The sequence below is a fragment of the Cetorhinus maximus genome, chromosome 20 (genome assembly GCF_964194155.1).
Source record: "Cetorhinus maximus chromosome 20, sCetMax3.hap1.1, whole genome shotgun sequence".
Lineage (NCBI taxonomy): Eukaryota > Metazoa > Chordata > Chondrichthyes > Lamniformes > Cetorhinidae > Cetorhinus > Cetorhinus maximus.
The window spans coordinates 3491535-3507093 of record NC_135898.1 but is presented as its reverse complement, the minus strand read 5'-3'; the positions used below and the strand labels follow the sequence as shown (position 1 = coordinate 3507093).

The following is a 15559-nucleotide window of genomic DNA, read 5'->3' as shown; positions in this document are numbered from 1 at the left end:
TGGGTGGTATTGGGGGGGGTGTAGCGGGGGCAGGGAGGGGGTTGGTCAAAAAATCTGAACTGAACAGTGCAAAAAAAATGTTTTTTGTGAGAAACAAATTGAAATGAAGGTGTTTGGCATGATGTGGCATTGAAAGAACATTGGAGTTTACACTGGAGAAACCGTCTCAGTCAATATATTCTTTGTGCCCTACTCTGCCTCAATGCTTCATTCACCTCTTTTTGTTCTCCCTCCTCTGGCTGTTGGGTTTTTTTTAATAGATCAACCTTGCAAAGTTCCCAGTTCTGATCCTCTCTCTTTTCTGTGTGTTTGATTTCTTTTGTCCTCCCCAGAACGCATCTGGACGCGATGACCTTAATGAGGCTGAACCCCCTAAGAAACTTGTATTGGAAAAGAATACATTTAATCAGGTGACGATTTAACTTTCAGTTGCGATTGTCAACGGGTGGTTTATCTTATAATTGCCCACTTCCAGCAACCTGGTTGAAACACCAGGAATACACAGTAAAATTTGAAAATGTGGAATTGATTTTTTTAAAAGTGGGGAGGCAGTTTTATCAGCACGATCTGGATGAAATCTGCAAAACCAATGCAACCCAAGATCAGGGAATTTAAATTGTACTTCATGTCAAAGGGTAATCACGTTCCTGCAATCTTTCTTGCTGCTTTAGAAGTCATTTCACTTAAAGTCGCCCTCCCCATAAAACTGCCCCTGCCCTAACCGCATCGAAATCATGAGGATAGTGAGATAGCTCCAACTGTGGCCACTAGCGAAACCTCTTCGAATGAAGCTCGTTTTCTCAGAGCCCAGCCTCACTTTGCAACCTCATGGAGCTCTGTTCTGCCCGAGCTCTCTGTTCCTCTAACTCTAGCCACTTGTACATTCCCGGCCCCCCTCTTGTACTCCCATTCCACCAGTGCCTTCAGTCCTCTGAACCCCATTTGCTCTTCAGTCTTTCAGCCTTCCTCCCCTTCCAAGATCCTGAATAAAAGCCTCTCTGACCAAGCTTTTGGTCACTCCCCACCCTTCCTACCTCTCTCCTCCATCTATTTTCCCGTTTGCGCCTATATGTAACCTCCCGGAGTTGATTTCGACAATAAAAGCCCCCTTTGTAAATGCAAATAAAAATTGCTGCGCCTAATCTCAACTCTGTTTCTCTCCTGTTAAAAAAGAATTCTTATTCCTTTGCAGACTAAACTCAGCAATGGGACGCCGAGTATGATATCAGCCAAGCAACGTGCAGCTTCTACTAGTTATGAGAAACAGAAAGAGCAGTGTGTGAAATACTTTGACCAGTGGACAGAAACCGATCAGGTGGAATTCGTCGAGAACTTGATATCCCGAATGTGTCACTATCAGCACGGCCACATCAACTCTTACCTGAAACCAATGCTGCAAAGGGACTTTATCACAGTCTTACCAGGTATGCAGTGAGAGGAGGGGGAACTACTGAGACAGTAGTGTTCAGCGCAGTCACTTGGAAGTCATTGAATCATGGTGCCTGTGCTGGCTCTTGGAAAGACTGCTCTTTTAGATCTGCTTCACTGCTCTTATCCCGTCCCTGTGCAAATCTTTTCCTTTTTTTGAGGTATTCATCCAATTCCCTTTTGAAACTTAACATTGAATCTGCTTCCACTGTCCTTTCAGGCAGCTCATTCCAGATCACAACAACTCGCTTGTTCCGTTAAAGAAATAATTCTCCTCATCTGCCTTCCACCCCTCACCTGCCCTGCCACCTCCTCACCACACTCGATTCTTGTTCATATTTCCCTAAACCTACATTCCCTGATTACCAACCCTGTTGCCTTGGGGAAGCTGTTTCTCCTTATTTGGTTTACAAAACTCTTTGTAATTTTGGATGGATCGATTAAATCTCTCCCTAGCCTTCTGTGTTCCTCAAATCACAATCCCAGCTTCTCCATCTCTGCAAGGAACAGAAGTTCAGTAAATCTCCTCTGCACTGTGTTCGAGCTCTTCACACCCTGTCTAAAGTGCGGTACTCAGAATTGGACACACTGTTCCAGCTGAAGTCTAACCAGTAATATAGGACACTTCAGCTTAACTTTCTTGCCTTTTTTAATACATGCCCCACTTGTAAGACCAATGAATCTATATCCCTTTTCACAGCCTTATTAACATGAAGGGTGGTGCATGTGAAACTCTCTCCGCAGAAGTGAGTGAATGTGTTTTCTGCTTCCAGTGGTACCTGTGCATCCGCGTCATCCACCAGCAACCCCCAAGCGCCCATTCTCTCCTCTTAAGTGTCTCTTGAGGCCTCTTCCTGGGGTCAGTGGATAAACAAAATTGCTGCTCCACAAGATTTTTTTTTCAAATGTTCATTGATTGATTGAGATGGAGGGGGCTGGGAATTCCCAAAATATGTTCTTGAGCAGTGTGTTCGTATCCCCATATTAGGAAAGGGTTATTTTCAAGTAAATGGCCTGACTCATTTCCTGTGTTGTTTTGGCAAAAGAATGAAGACTATGAAAACCGGCAGTGGGGAAAAGAGAGAGAGAGAGAATAACGTGGTTGGTGGGTTTAAAGGGGGAAATGGCAATGAAACAAAGGTGCAGTACACAGTGAGGTTAAAAGAATTGCCCAGCGGCCAAGCAACAGCATTTTGAAAAATGGCAGAAAGCAACCAATGAAATTTCCATGTGTACGTTAGGCAGGAGTTGGATGAGAACTGGCAGGGGTAATGGAGAAAGCAGGGGAGCAGAACTCATCGAGAGCTCTTTTACGGAGAGCCGACACAATAGGACGGACTGAATGGCCTGCTTCTGTGTTTTGCTTCTATTGTAAATTTTAAGTCTGAAATTGATAAATTTTTGTTAACCCAAGTTATTAAGGGACATGAGGGATAAGTGGGTACATCGAGTGTGATCATAGATGAGCTCTAATCCCACTGAATGATGTAAGACATTGGAGGGGCTGAATGGCCTCCTGTTCCTACGGACACGGGACGCCCTCCGCCCAAAGGCTAGTACAGCTGCATCAGCATTTACTGCCTCTCTCTCTCTCTCTCTCTCTCTCTCTGCCAGCATGTGTCACAAGCTAGGGGCACCATTGCAAAAATTGAGGGGTCCAGTGTACCAGTGCCCAGCCACCTTGCCTGTTTTGACTGGGAGGTGGGGTGGGGTGGGTGGGGTAGGGGGTTGTTGAGAAAGGCGCTTGTAGAAGCTCGTTTAGCTGCCCAGGCCGTTACTTCTCTTTCTTTTTTTTCCTTTTGCTTGTGCAGCCCGTGGTCTGGATCACATCGCAGAGAACATCCTCTCGTTCCTGGATGCCCGGTCACTGTGCGCTGCGGAACTTGTATGTAAGGAATGGTATCGGGTGATCTCCGATGGAATGCTCTGGAAGAAACTGATGGAACGCATGGTGCGCACGGATTCCCTCTGGAAGGGACTCTCGGAAAGGAGAGGATGGTAAGGATCATGGTGCATCAGTGCCTCCAAGGATGCGAATTCCAGGTTCAGGGAGCGATGACACCGCCCATTGTCATCCTGAGCTGTCTGGATCCTGGAGGTCATGGGTTCAGTCTCTCCTACCTAGGCTGAATTAGCTAACCTCCGGTACAAGCCCGAGACTGGGTAGCCAAGGATCACTGGACAGAGGTCAGCCCTGTTGGTAATGCACATTACTCTTCATGGGCTCTGTTATGAACGTTCCTGCAGTACAATCATTTGATGATGATCAGGTTCATAGCAGACACACAGTTACATTGTACCTCAGCAAGATTGAGTGCAGTAAGGTGGGGGTGTGAAACTTAAAGGTGGGGCAGTCCATCTCTTAGACTCACAGTGCGGGTGGATTTTTCTGCATGTGTTTATCAATAATTTGAATGGTGGGGTAAATTTTAAACCAAGTGATTTAAGGTGTCAAATGGGGTCGAGAGATCCATGACTGCTCAGAGTATTTGTTGCACGAAATACCAACTGAAACTTTCCCCGTCTTTCTAATTGGGTTTGTGAAGCTGCCGTGTCTAGTGCTGCCCTCTTAGCTCAAGAATCAAACACATGGCCAAAACTGTTTGTCTATAATTATGCAAACAGGGGCGCTGAAAAAACAAGACATACTCATTTATTTAATACCTTACCTTGTCCATGTCTGAAAGTGCTGCCTGTAACAAATCACTCCACTTTGAAGTGAAGTAACTATTGACGTAGCAGCCATTCCAGGCACAGAAAGATCCCACAAGCAGTAACAAGACGAGCGGCCGGTTACTGTTGAGCAACGTTGATTTGAGATGTTGACCAGGAGATGGAGAGAGCTCCGGTTCTGTTTCACATATTGCCACAGGATATCCTAGAGTAGAAAATGGGTGATAAATGTCAAATTGATGCAGTTGGAGATGATTGCTTTTCCCGGGAGTAAAGGGCTTAATGCGATTGTTGATGGTGTTTAAAATCCTTCTGTCTGCATCTTTTGTTCTGAACCTCGATGAACCCTTAAGATGGGACTTGGTTTGTAACACAATAAACAATATCAATTTACAAGAAAATAATCAAACATGCCCGAACAAAAATATCTTCCCAGTTTAAAATGCTTCTTGACAATATTTCCTGTCAAAAACTGATGATTGCATGCGAGCTCTGATTCTTTGGTTGACACAGGTTCCTAACCTATACTTGCTATCTGGAGAGAGAGTTCAGGACAGGAGCCTATTGTTTGCAGTCTGTACCTGTGCTCTTAACAGGCAAGAAAAGTCATTCGCAGAACATGCTGAGACTTGCTGCTTCTGGCTCCCACCCATCTCCTGGTGAAATTTAACCCAGAATCAAAAAGCCCAACCATTTTGGGACAGTTCAACTTAATTGAAATTAGTCTTGACAACATAACGCAAAACATGAGCTCAACTCTTCTATGGTAATATTCCTGAAATGTATAAACAATTTACTATATTCAAGAAGATATCTATAGCATATTTCATGCCAGGTTAAACTTGCCAAAATAGTAACAAATTTTAGCCAGACTCTGACCAGATTTTAAGATGGATTCCAGATAGTTAACACTCATTTGTTTATACTTGGATATCAAACAACATTTGTTTGCATCAACCAATCTACTCTAGGTAGATGGAGTGAACAGACAGACCAGCTCTGATCCTGTTGATTGGCAGAACAGCTCGAGGGACTGAATGGCCTTCTCATGTTCCTTCTCCAGTCCCATTACTGAAGCAGGGATGTTTGAAATAAAAGTCTGGAACTTAATGGTTTGTCCCAAGTTCTTTTTACGTACACAGAGTACTATTGCACAAACATTTGGTAAAGGAAGCAAAATGTAAAGAACAGAAGATTCAAGTTTTATATAATTCTTGATCTTTGCTCAAATAAATGCTCCCTAAATGATGAGAGGAGCTAATCCTCCCACTTAACAGAGATTTGATAGTACAGAACTTGAGTATTGCTGAAATTAGGAACATGTCAAAGCTTTTCATCTTGCACTCATCAGGACACTTTGCAAGAATACCAATATAAGGGTAAAACAACAATTTATACTGTATGTCAAGAGAGTGCTAACCGGTTGGCAAGTGGACTCTGATTGGTAAAGACGTTGCCATGGAAAATGCACCAGTGATGGTGACTGACAGTTAACTGCTATACATTGTTTGAAATTTCAACAAGGCAGCTTGACCCTGATTGGTCAAGCCATTGCTTTGAGGAATGAGTCAGCGAATGACTGTCACTTTTGGCTCTGTAAAGTGCCCAGTCTACCTCTGCTCATCCTGGTAGGGCAAGGTATCTCAAAAATTTGAGCAACAGGTGAAGCTCGCTGTTTCACGCTGCTACTATGCAGTAGCAACATGAGTGGTATTCACCAATAACAGGATGCTGCTGTCAAGCCAAAAAGACATTCTGTCTATCACACAAATGAGTGATGTGGTATATGAATTTCAGTGCCAGTGTGATGCTAGGTATGTAGGCCGTACGTCCCAAAGACTGGCAGATCGTATCAAGCAACATGTCCCAGCCACTGTTCGCAATGGGCAGAGTACAGACTGTACCCAACCAGCCCCTGCTTGCAAAACTCAAAACACAGTGTCCAACATTAGAGGTGATTCCACGATTGGACAACATTTGCTAAATAATTCTCAGTGTGCTAAGAATTACGCTGACAACCAGCTTAAGATTGTCAGTTGGGCTTGCAGTGTGATGCATTTGTGTGTACTGGAATCTACATATATTAATACACAGGGTCCTGTTCTTTGCAGACCGAAACAACGTGTATACACACTGTGTCTGTTTCAGCTAAACAAAATCAATGACAGCCATTCACTGACTCATTACTCAGATCAATGCCTTGACCAATCAGGGTAAAGCTGCCTGATTTAAATTTCAAACAACACTTGGCAGTTAACTGTCAGTTACCATTACTGGTGCATTCTCTATGGCGATGCCTCTACCAATCAGAGTTCACTTGCCAACCAATCAGTACTCTCTTCACATACAGCATAAATTGTTTTTTTTTTCTCTTATATTGGTGTTCTTCCGAAGTGTCCTAATGAGTGCAAGGTGAAGAGCTTTGACATGTCTCTTTGTTCAGCAATAGACAGAGATTTATCTATGTAACTTTAATTTGCTGCTTAAAGTGGCTAAAGAAAGTATTATCTATTTATCTGCAACCAAAAATCTCCCACAAGTTAAAGAGCGATCTCTTATTGGAGATGTGTTCACCTCCACCACATCCAACTCTTCCAACTGTTTTAATGTGTTACTTGTGAACAATGGCAGCAGTGATTGAAGTTGACATGTGTGTATGTGTGTGTGTCTGTTTTTTCATGAGGACATTGATCAGTTATCATGCTTCAGTCGTAAAGTTATCCCAGTTATAACAAAGTTGTTCTGAGACACATTGGAAATGAAATTGCTGGGCTAAATACTTCCCCTCTGCATTAGGGTGCATTTGGAATTTCTAAGTTGCAGAGATTTTGATATCAACCTGCTGATATTCCTGGACTTTGTTTATGTTGTAGGATCCAATATCTGTTGAAAAACAAGCCCTCCGATGGTATTCTACCTCCAGATTCCTTCTACAGATCTCTGTATCCCCAAATTATACAGGACATAGAGGTAAGAGGCTGCAGCTTGTGCTCTGAGGACAGGTTCAAGCATGACACTAATCACAATGAGATAAAAAGTCATTCTTGAAAGAAGGTGTTTGCATTTATGTTGCACCTTTGCAGACTCTGGGGTGTCCAAAACACCGCATTGATAATTACAATCCACAAAGTGTTACATTTGCACTGCAGGATATGTCGCCAATTTGTGCTGAGCAAGCTCCCTGTTTTACTGATGGTGATTGAGGCATGAATACCCGGGGCATAGTGGTGGGGGGGGAATTCCCCTGCCTTTCTTCAAAGTAAAGTCTTGGAGTCTTTTAGGTTGCACAGACCGAAGTCTCGGTTTAATGCCTCCTCCAAAACTCTGACGGCGCAGCATTCCCTCAGTCCTGCACTCGGAGTGTCAGCCAAGATTGTGTTCAAGTCTCTGGAGTGAAACTAGAATCCATGGCGTTCTGACTCAGAAGCGAGCTTGCTCCCCACTGAGCCAAGGGCTGGGTTGTGATAGGCTCAAGGATCGTACAATTATATGCATTATCATTTTGCAGCAACTTGTATGCACAACAACATCTGTCCTTTCTCCAGACCACAATCTCAGTCTGCTGCTGTTGCCCTCTTTACTCACAGAGCTGCCTATTAAAGAGCATTTCGACAGAAAGGCAATTGTGCAAGTTACACAAGAGAAACGATCTTGTTAAAAGCAAAAAACCGCGGATGCTGGAAATCTGAAATAACAATGGCAAATGCTGGAAAAACTCAGCAGCTCTGGCAGCATCTGTAGAGAGAGAAACAGAGTTAATGCTTCAAGTCCATACGAAAGGATCTTCTATTTTTTTTAAGTTGGCCTGGTTGAGTAGTTTTGAACAGCTACCTGCAGCCTTGAGAGAGGGGACAGCAGCAGTCAGGAGTTGTCACAAGAGCGAAATATTGCCGATACTGGAAATCTGACATCAGGTCAGACAGCATCAGCAGAGAGAGAGATAGGGTTAAGGTTTTGAGTTGATGACATTTTGTCAAAAGTGAAGGAATTAGAGGTAAAACAGTTTTGAATCACAGACAGAGCCAAGGTAAAGGTGGGAAAAGAGGAAATAGCCCAGGGACAGGTCTGTGATAGGGCAGAGAGGTATAGGAGAGATGAAGTAACAAGGGATGACGGTACAGGGCAAATGAGAGAAATAGAGAAACAGAAAATGGTTTGCGTTTCCTTTTCAGACCATTGAATCTAACTGGCGGTGTGGGCATCACGGTTTACAGCGGATACACTGCCACAGCGAGACGAGTAAAGGTGTATATTGCTTACAGTATGATGATCAAAAAATTATCAGTGGTTTACGTGACAACACTATCAAGGTAAGTGGAGCGGTGATGGAATTGGGGAACAGTTTCTGATAATCTGAATCCAGCCAGCAGCTAGTTTGTCATGGGTTTATCGATCAAATGGTCTTTAGGTTCCTTTTGTTAAGGAGATATGAACAGTGTGGCCTTTACAGAGCTGTCAGGGGCCTAGTTTAATGTCTGGCCTGTACTATACCAATCTCCACTGTACTGGATTTCCCCTGGAACAGGAGCTGCTTTTAGTCACACCAAGTAATCTTTTAGTTCAATATTAATTAACAAGTGTGCACATGGCTTTGGTCTAGCTATACTGCAATATTCGGTCCAATTCTGGTCTATATTCCACAGCAAGAATATTGAAACATGGAACACAGTGGAGGGGAGAGGGCGAGGAGCCAATGATTGGTGTTGGATTGTTTCACTCAGTGGGATTGGCAACAGAGATTTAATTATATTAAAACCCAATGATGATCTCTGACATTTGTTCTACTCTACCCAGATTTGGGACAAGAACACACTGGAGTGTAAGAATGTTCTGACAGGACACACCGGCTCCGTGCTGTGCCTGCAGTACGATGACAAAGTGATCATTACTGGATCCTCGGACTCCACAGTAAGGTATGTGACTGGCGACGTCCAGGTGTGTGCTAGATTTGGCAGTAGATATTGATGCTCTGTACTGGGATATAGAGAGGGAGGGAAATTACTCGCTCCCTGGTCAGCCTCGTTAACTCCCTTGTTAGACAGATTTATTCATCGACAGCTGAGTTAAGGGTTACTGGGAGCAGGAAAGAAAGTGGAGTTAAGGTCATAGTAAGATCTTATCGAATGGCAGAGCAGACTCATGGGGCTGATTGGCCTAGTCCTGCTTCTAACTATTATGATCATGATTACAATGAGAGTGTGTGCAGCTGTAGGACTGGATAGAGATTCAGTGTCAGTACACTGGTTCATTCATCCATTAGTCTGGCTCCCAGAGGTGAAAGATCAAGTGTTTAACCTACTGCACCGCGTATTTTTACTTATGTTGCCTTTCCCTTGCCCTCTCTCTCTTCTTCCATCTCTCTCTCTCTTTTTCCCCCCCCTCACTCATCCCTCCCTTTTCCCTTCCTCCCTCTCATCCCAGTGTTGAATGTTTCTTTTTAAACATGAGTGCTGTATGTTTGATTTGACCATTGCAGAGTGTGGGATGTTGGTACAGGGGAGATGTTAAATACACTGATCCATCACTGTGAAGCTGTCCTGCATCTCCGCTTCACCAATGGGATGATGGTCACTTGCTCCAAGGATCGTTCAATCGCTGTGTGGGATATGAGCACCTCCACGGACATCACCTTACGTAGAGTCCTGGTCGGCCACAGGGCAGCTGTCAATGTTGTGGATTTTGATGATAAGTACATCGTATCAGCTTCTGGAGATAGGACGATCAAAGTAAGATCTATTTCATTACTCCTTCCTTTCTTTCAATGTCTGTCCATCTTTTTCCTCCCTCCCCCAAGTATCTATTCTTTATTGCGACAGTAAGAGGCCATTTAGCCTCTTGAGCCTGTTCTGCAGTTCTGTCAGATCATGGCTGATCTCTACACAAACTCCATTTACCTATCTTTGCTCCATGTCCTTTGATTCCCTTAGCCAATAAAAATCTTGTCATCTTAACAGACTGGAGTCTACAGGCTGTTTGACTGGGTGGGGTGCGCTTAACCAAGACTTGGTTCTGTTCTTGTCAGATGAGTATATTATATCAACTCTCGCCAGCAATGGGATACTGGGTACAATTGCTTTGGAATTTGCGTGTCTCTAGCCCACAAGTTCTGATGCTGACTGCCTTGGATCAGCTCACCAGCAGAGCAGCAGGTTGATCCAGTTTTTTAAACGTTTTGCCATCACATAGCATTCCAAGAATGTTCCCTGGCAATCTGGGCACCTGAATTAGCATTTGTAAAGTGCTATATCTTGTCAAGTGCTACAAGTCTACATCTCCTAACCCCACAACCACAGTTTTAGTCTGAATCTATTTAGAAGGGGCTGTAGTCAATGCCCAGTTAATGCTCGTTACCTAAGTACAATAATATGCAATGAACGTTGTCCTTGTCAGGACATCCCCAAGTCATTCACAGCTAGTTCATTCTTTTTCTAACACAGTGGATAACACCCTGCCACATAGTATACAGAAAGCTCCCATAAAAAGTAATGAGATCAAAAACAAGAAAATCTCTTTGACGGGTGTTGGCTCAGGGTCAAATATTGACCCAGGACAGTGGGACAACTCTCCATTCTTGCTCAACCTTTTATATTTCACTTGAACAGGGTCTCACTTTAACGCCTCATCCGAATGATGGCATCACTGACAGTGTGAAACTCCCTCGGTGTCGGGCACCCTCAAGTACAGCTCGACGCCCCTTTCGTATCGCATTGGGATTGTAAGCCTGTGTTACATGTTCAAGTCTCTGGAGTGGGACTTGCATTAAAAATCCATTGACACCTCGTGCAAAGAAAACAATCACACTTTCTTCACACCACTCTCCAGCTCCTCTGAACACTTGACAATATTATAAAACTCAAACTTGGCCTTCACCGATTGGACATTCCTTCGTCTTCTACCATTCTGTTTTGTTTTGTCAGGATTATTCCAAGCTCAGTCAGTTCTGGTATTCCTTCTGAGTTAAGAAATTTCTCTCAGCTGCTTGCCCTTGTGTCCTCTGTTCTTTTTAGTAAACTAAGAATTTCTTGTTTGTCTAGCTGTCGACTGTTTTTGTTCAGCGTACCTCCTTACGGCTCCCTCTCCCTCTAGGTGTGGAACACTGGCTCCTGCGAGTTTGTGCGAACACTCAATGGTCATAAACGGGGCATCGCCTGCCTGCAGTACAGGGACAGACTAGTCGTCAGCGGTTCCTCTGATAACACAATCCGGTATGTCTCTCCCACCCACACCAGGTCTTTTTAACCTCTCTCAAACTGCAGTCCCACTAAAAGTTGTTGCTTCTATCAGCCACAGAGTGATGACCATTAGCTACGTGCATGAACTTCCTATTCAAAGTTGCCAGTTAGAGCATCATTAAATGCTCTATTTATTTCAGGCAGAAATAGACCTGGTTAAAAGAAATAACTTGAATTTCTGTAGCGTTTTTCATGATGTTGGCTGTCCCAAAGCAAGTGTACTCACTGTTGTCATGTCGAGAAAAATGGCAACAATTTGGGCACAGCAAGCTCCCACAAACAGCATTGTGATGATGATTAGATAATGATGTTGGTTGAGGGATAAATATTGGCCAAGACATCAGACACCAGGAAGACCTCCCCTGCTCTTCTTCCAGTCATGGCCAACTGGGCCTTTGACATCCATCTGAGAGGACAGCTAGGGGCTCAGTGTAACAACTCATCAGCTATGTGGCACCTCCATCACTGTAGCACTCCCTCTGTACTGCACTGAGACTGTTGCCCAAATGATGTGCTGAAGTCTCTGGACTAGGAGTTAAACCCTTTTGATACTGAGGTGCGAGTGTTGCCTGCTGAACTCCGGTGTGTTCTTTAAGTATTTGCTTGTTCACCTGAGTAGCAGAAGCTGACAGCCACCTCCCACCATCTAACAATCAGAAGCCGCAAGATCTCTCCTGTGTGGAAAATGGCAAAGAATCCTGTGTAAACACCCACAGATGTCATCTTTCCTCCCCCCCCCCCCCCCCCGTTAACTCACTGCTCCTCCATAGTGTTATCAAACCACTGCCCATCTCAACAATAATAGCTAGCATTCATATAACACCTTGAACATTGTTGCGAAGCTCCTTGAAATGTTATCGGACAAAATCTGAGCAAACTACCTAAGGAGATATTAGGACAGATGACCAAACACTTAGACTTGTAACTAGGTTTTAAGGAGCATCGTAAAGGATAAAAGAGAGTTTGAGTTTCTGCCTTTTTTACCTGTTTTCTTGCTGTAGATTTCCACTCCGTCTTTTTTTATCTTTGATTAATCTGTCCCTGCTGCAGGTTGTGGGATATCGAATGCGGTGCTTGTCTGCGAGTTCTGGAGGGTCACGAAGAACTAGTTCGTTGTATTCGCTTTGACAACAAGCGGATAGTTAGCGGAGCCTACGATGGGTGAGAAAGAAATTTCACTAGTATATCGCCTTTCACAGCCACAGACCATTCGTGGAGAGCTTTGAAGCCAATAAAATAGTTTTTGAAATATAGTCACTGTCATCATGTAACATTTCATCCAGAAGATGACCCCCTCAAACACTGCAGCACTCCCTCCGTACTGACCCTCGGACACTGCAGCACTCCCTCATCACTGACCCTCAGACAGTATGGCATTCTTGGCAGAGTAGGCCAGATTGAAAATGAAGTGTTATTGTGCAATGAGCGTCTGTAATTGGAAATCAACTTGCATTTAGGTAGCACATTCCACAGCTGAGTAGCCTGCAGCCCTGTGCTCGAGTCTGTGGCTGTTTACATTGTTGGCAGACGGATGAGAAAAATCACAAGCTGACACGATGATTTGTGTCTTTGTGTTTATTCAGTTTGTTTTCTCTTTCTGTTTTGTTTTAAAGCAAAATTAAAGTGTGGGACCTAGTGGCTGCGTTGGACCCCCGATCGCCAGCCGGGACCCTCTGTCTGCGAACATTGGTGGTAAGAATCCAGCTTCTAACTTTTAAACTGTGATAGTTCTATCTATCACGAATCTACTGTGCTCTTGTGAACACGCTTATCCCGGAATCGGAATCCTGGAACTCCCTTCCTAACAGCACTGTGGGTGTAACTACACCATGTGGACTGCAGCGGTTCAAGAAGGCAGCTCACCACCAGACGCCCACATCCGTGAATGAATTTTTTTTTTTAAAAAAAAAGGTTGGGGCTTTAAATCTCATATTGTAACCTGGGAGCACCTAAGGTTAACATGAAGGTTCAGCAAGCAATGAGGAAGGCACTTGTTGCAATTATATCGGCCTTCTGTGACACCACACCTAGAGTCCAATCTACAGTTTTGGTCTCCTTACCCGAAGAAGGATATACTTGCCCCAGAGGTGGTGCAACAAATGTCCATTAGATAGAGCAATGTCACGATCCCCGCAGAGACTGATAGCTTTATAAAAAGAAAGTCATCCCCATGAAGTCAATGAAAAGAAAACTGGTGGACAACATTTCACTTTTGTTATGACCAGGATAGGAGGGATGCGCAGTTTATCTAGCCCCGCTAATCTGCAGGTTGCACCATTAGTTTAAAAGTTTAATTCACTCACCAAAATGTCCAATTACTTACCTTCACTACTGTTAGACCCAGAATAAAAGAGACTTTAACCTGGCTTCTTTCAATAAACTCCAGACAATTGATTTATTAGAAACAAAATTTTTTTTCAAAACAAGTTGCAAGAACCAGTTAACACACAATTGTACTCTATCTATCCCTTTTTAAAAATACCCCAGTGCGCGCACACAGGAAGGACGAACAGAGAGGGTTGTTCTGCACAGATGGTCTTTAGAGGATAGGCATTATAAAATGAAGGCTGAAGTTCACAGGGTCTCGACATTGTCAATCTGGGGCTCCCTTGTGTCAAGACCCCGTCGTTGTCTAGAGGTTCTCACCAGCAGAACTTCAGCGTGGAGGAGAATATAGAACTGGACCAATTTTTCCTGTCTCAGCTTTTAAGGTCCAAAACACAGACAAGTTACACACAGATGAGGATTCTCTGGCTACAGATAATGCACTGTCTTTCCATATTTTAAAAGAAAAATGCAGTTTGTGAAGATATGGTTTTCCCAATACATTTTAAAATTTTTACTGAAGGAAGCCACCTAAAACCAATGTATTTCAAGCTAAAAGGCAACGGCTTTTTTTTTTTCAAAAAAGGTAAATTTCGCTTTAAATGGTCAATACAACAAAGGTACACCTCACTAGATACAAGCACTCTCTTTACTTCCACATACAATCTCACGGTTTTTTCAACTTGGCCTCCATTTTGTAACGTTTCTCACTTCCCATTCAATCGTTTTGACCTTTGAGTCACATTCACCGCGCCCATATTCCATCCAAAGTTCCATCCAAAGTATCCGGGCACGGTTACCATTGACAAGGCTTGTGTCTACGAATTTTCTCTCTGTCTGTTCATGACAATCCTGATGGCTTCACAGGTTTCACAGACACTCCCTTATTTGATCCCTTTAAACAGTCTGGTGGGCTCTGGTAATGGGTCTTATCCAATCCATAGTCCCTTACAGTTCCTGTCTTCAGCTCTTTGTCCTTTCCGACTGTATAACACACACACTAACAATCTCTCTGCTTTATTCTCAAAGGCCTGCTTCAACACCAGGATCTGTTCAAAAACTGCAAAACAGAAAACTGTTTCCATGCAGAGAGAAACTTGCTTATTGTAGTTCGCCTGACTTCTCATTATTCTGAACTTTCTGCCACAAACACGGGCTGAAAAAACCAAACACTGCTGTATTAGCTTTCAATTTACCCTTTGCTTGTTAGCTGTTCATCCACTTAGCAACCTCGGGTCACATGGACATTTCTTAGAACCTAATAATGTCATAATCAGGAAACAAATTAGTCCTCTTTTAGAATACTCCTCAACCCACTTTGGTCTGAAAGGGACATCTCACAAAAGAAACTACAGGCTTTGCCCGGCCAATGGGTAATCCCAGGAGATATTGTGCAGTACGGGCCTATGGAGTTTAGAATCAGAGGTGATCTCATTGAAACATATACGATTCTTAAAGGACTAAACAGAATGAGTACTGAGAGGCTTTTTCCCCTGGCTGGAGAGCCTAGAACTAGTGGGTATAGTCTCATAATAAAGTATGTCATTTAGGACTGAGATGAGAAATTCCTTCACTTTGAGGTTGTGAATCTTTGGATTTCTTTACCTTAGTGGGTTCTGAATACTCCATTATTGAGTATATTCAAGACTGTGCTTGAAATATTTTTGGATGCAAAGGAATAGGGGATTGGGCGGCAAAGTGGAGTTAATATAGAATGTCAGTCATGACCTTATTGAATGGGGAAGCAGGTTTGAGGGGCTTTATGGCCGACTCTGGCTCCTGTGTTAAACGGAATAAGGCAATTAGGAAACCTAATGGAATACTGGCTGTTTTTGGGTAACACTGCAAGTGATTTTCCAACCACTTTAATTTCCAACATGTACATCCTGTGGGTTAGCAGG

General features: G+C 43.5%; 1 protein-coding gene across 3 annotated transcripts in view; it reads left to right on the top strand.

Moving 5' to 3' along the window:
• The window catches only part of LOC144694796 (F-box/WD repeat-containing protein 1A), a 34681-nt gene that overhangs the window by 8815 nt on the left and 10307 nt on the right, over positions 1-15559 (top strand). For 2 of the 3 annotated variants that reach the window (XR_013579825.1, XM_078565396.1), the window contains exons 2-11: positions 333-410; positions 1193-1424; positions 3240-3426; positions 6975-7071; positions 8274-8411; positions 8896-9014; positions 9578-9827; positions 11188-11306; positions 12384-12494; positions 12947-13025. Coding sequence is in view for 2 of the 3 variants with exons in the window: in XM_078565396.1 (XP_078421522.1) it covers positions 333-410; positions 1193-1424; positions 3240-3426; positions 6975-7071; positions 8274-8411; positions 8896-9014; positions 9578-9827; positions 11188-11306; positions 12384-12494; positions 12947-13025 (1410 nt within the window). In the remaining variant the exon portion in view is untranslated. The remainder of the gene's footprint in view (positions 1-332; positions 411-1192; positions 1425-3239; positions 3427-6974; positions 7072-8273; positions 8412-8895; positions 9015-9577; positions 9828-11187; positions 11307-12383; positions 12495-12946; positions 13026-15559) is intronic. The other variant, XM_078565397.1, reaches the window with a different exon arrangement.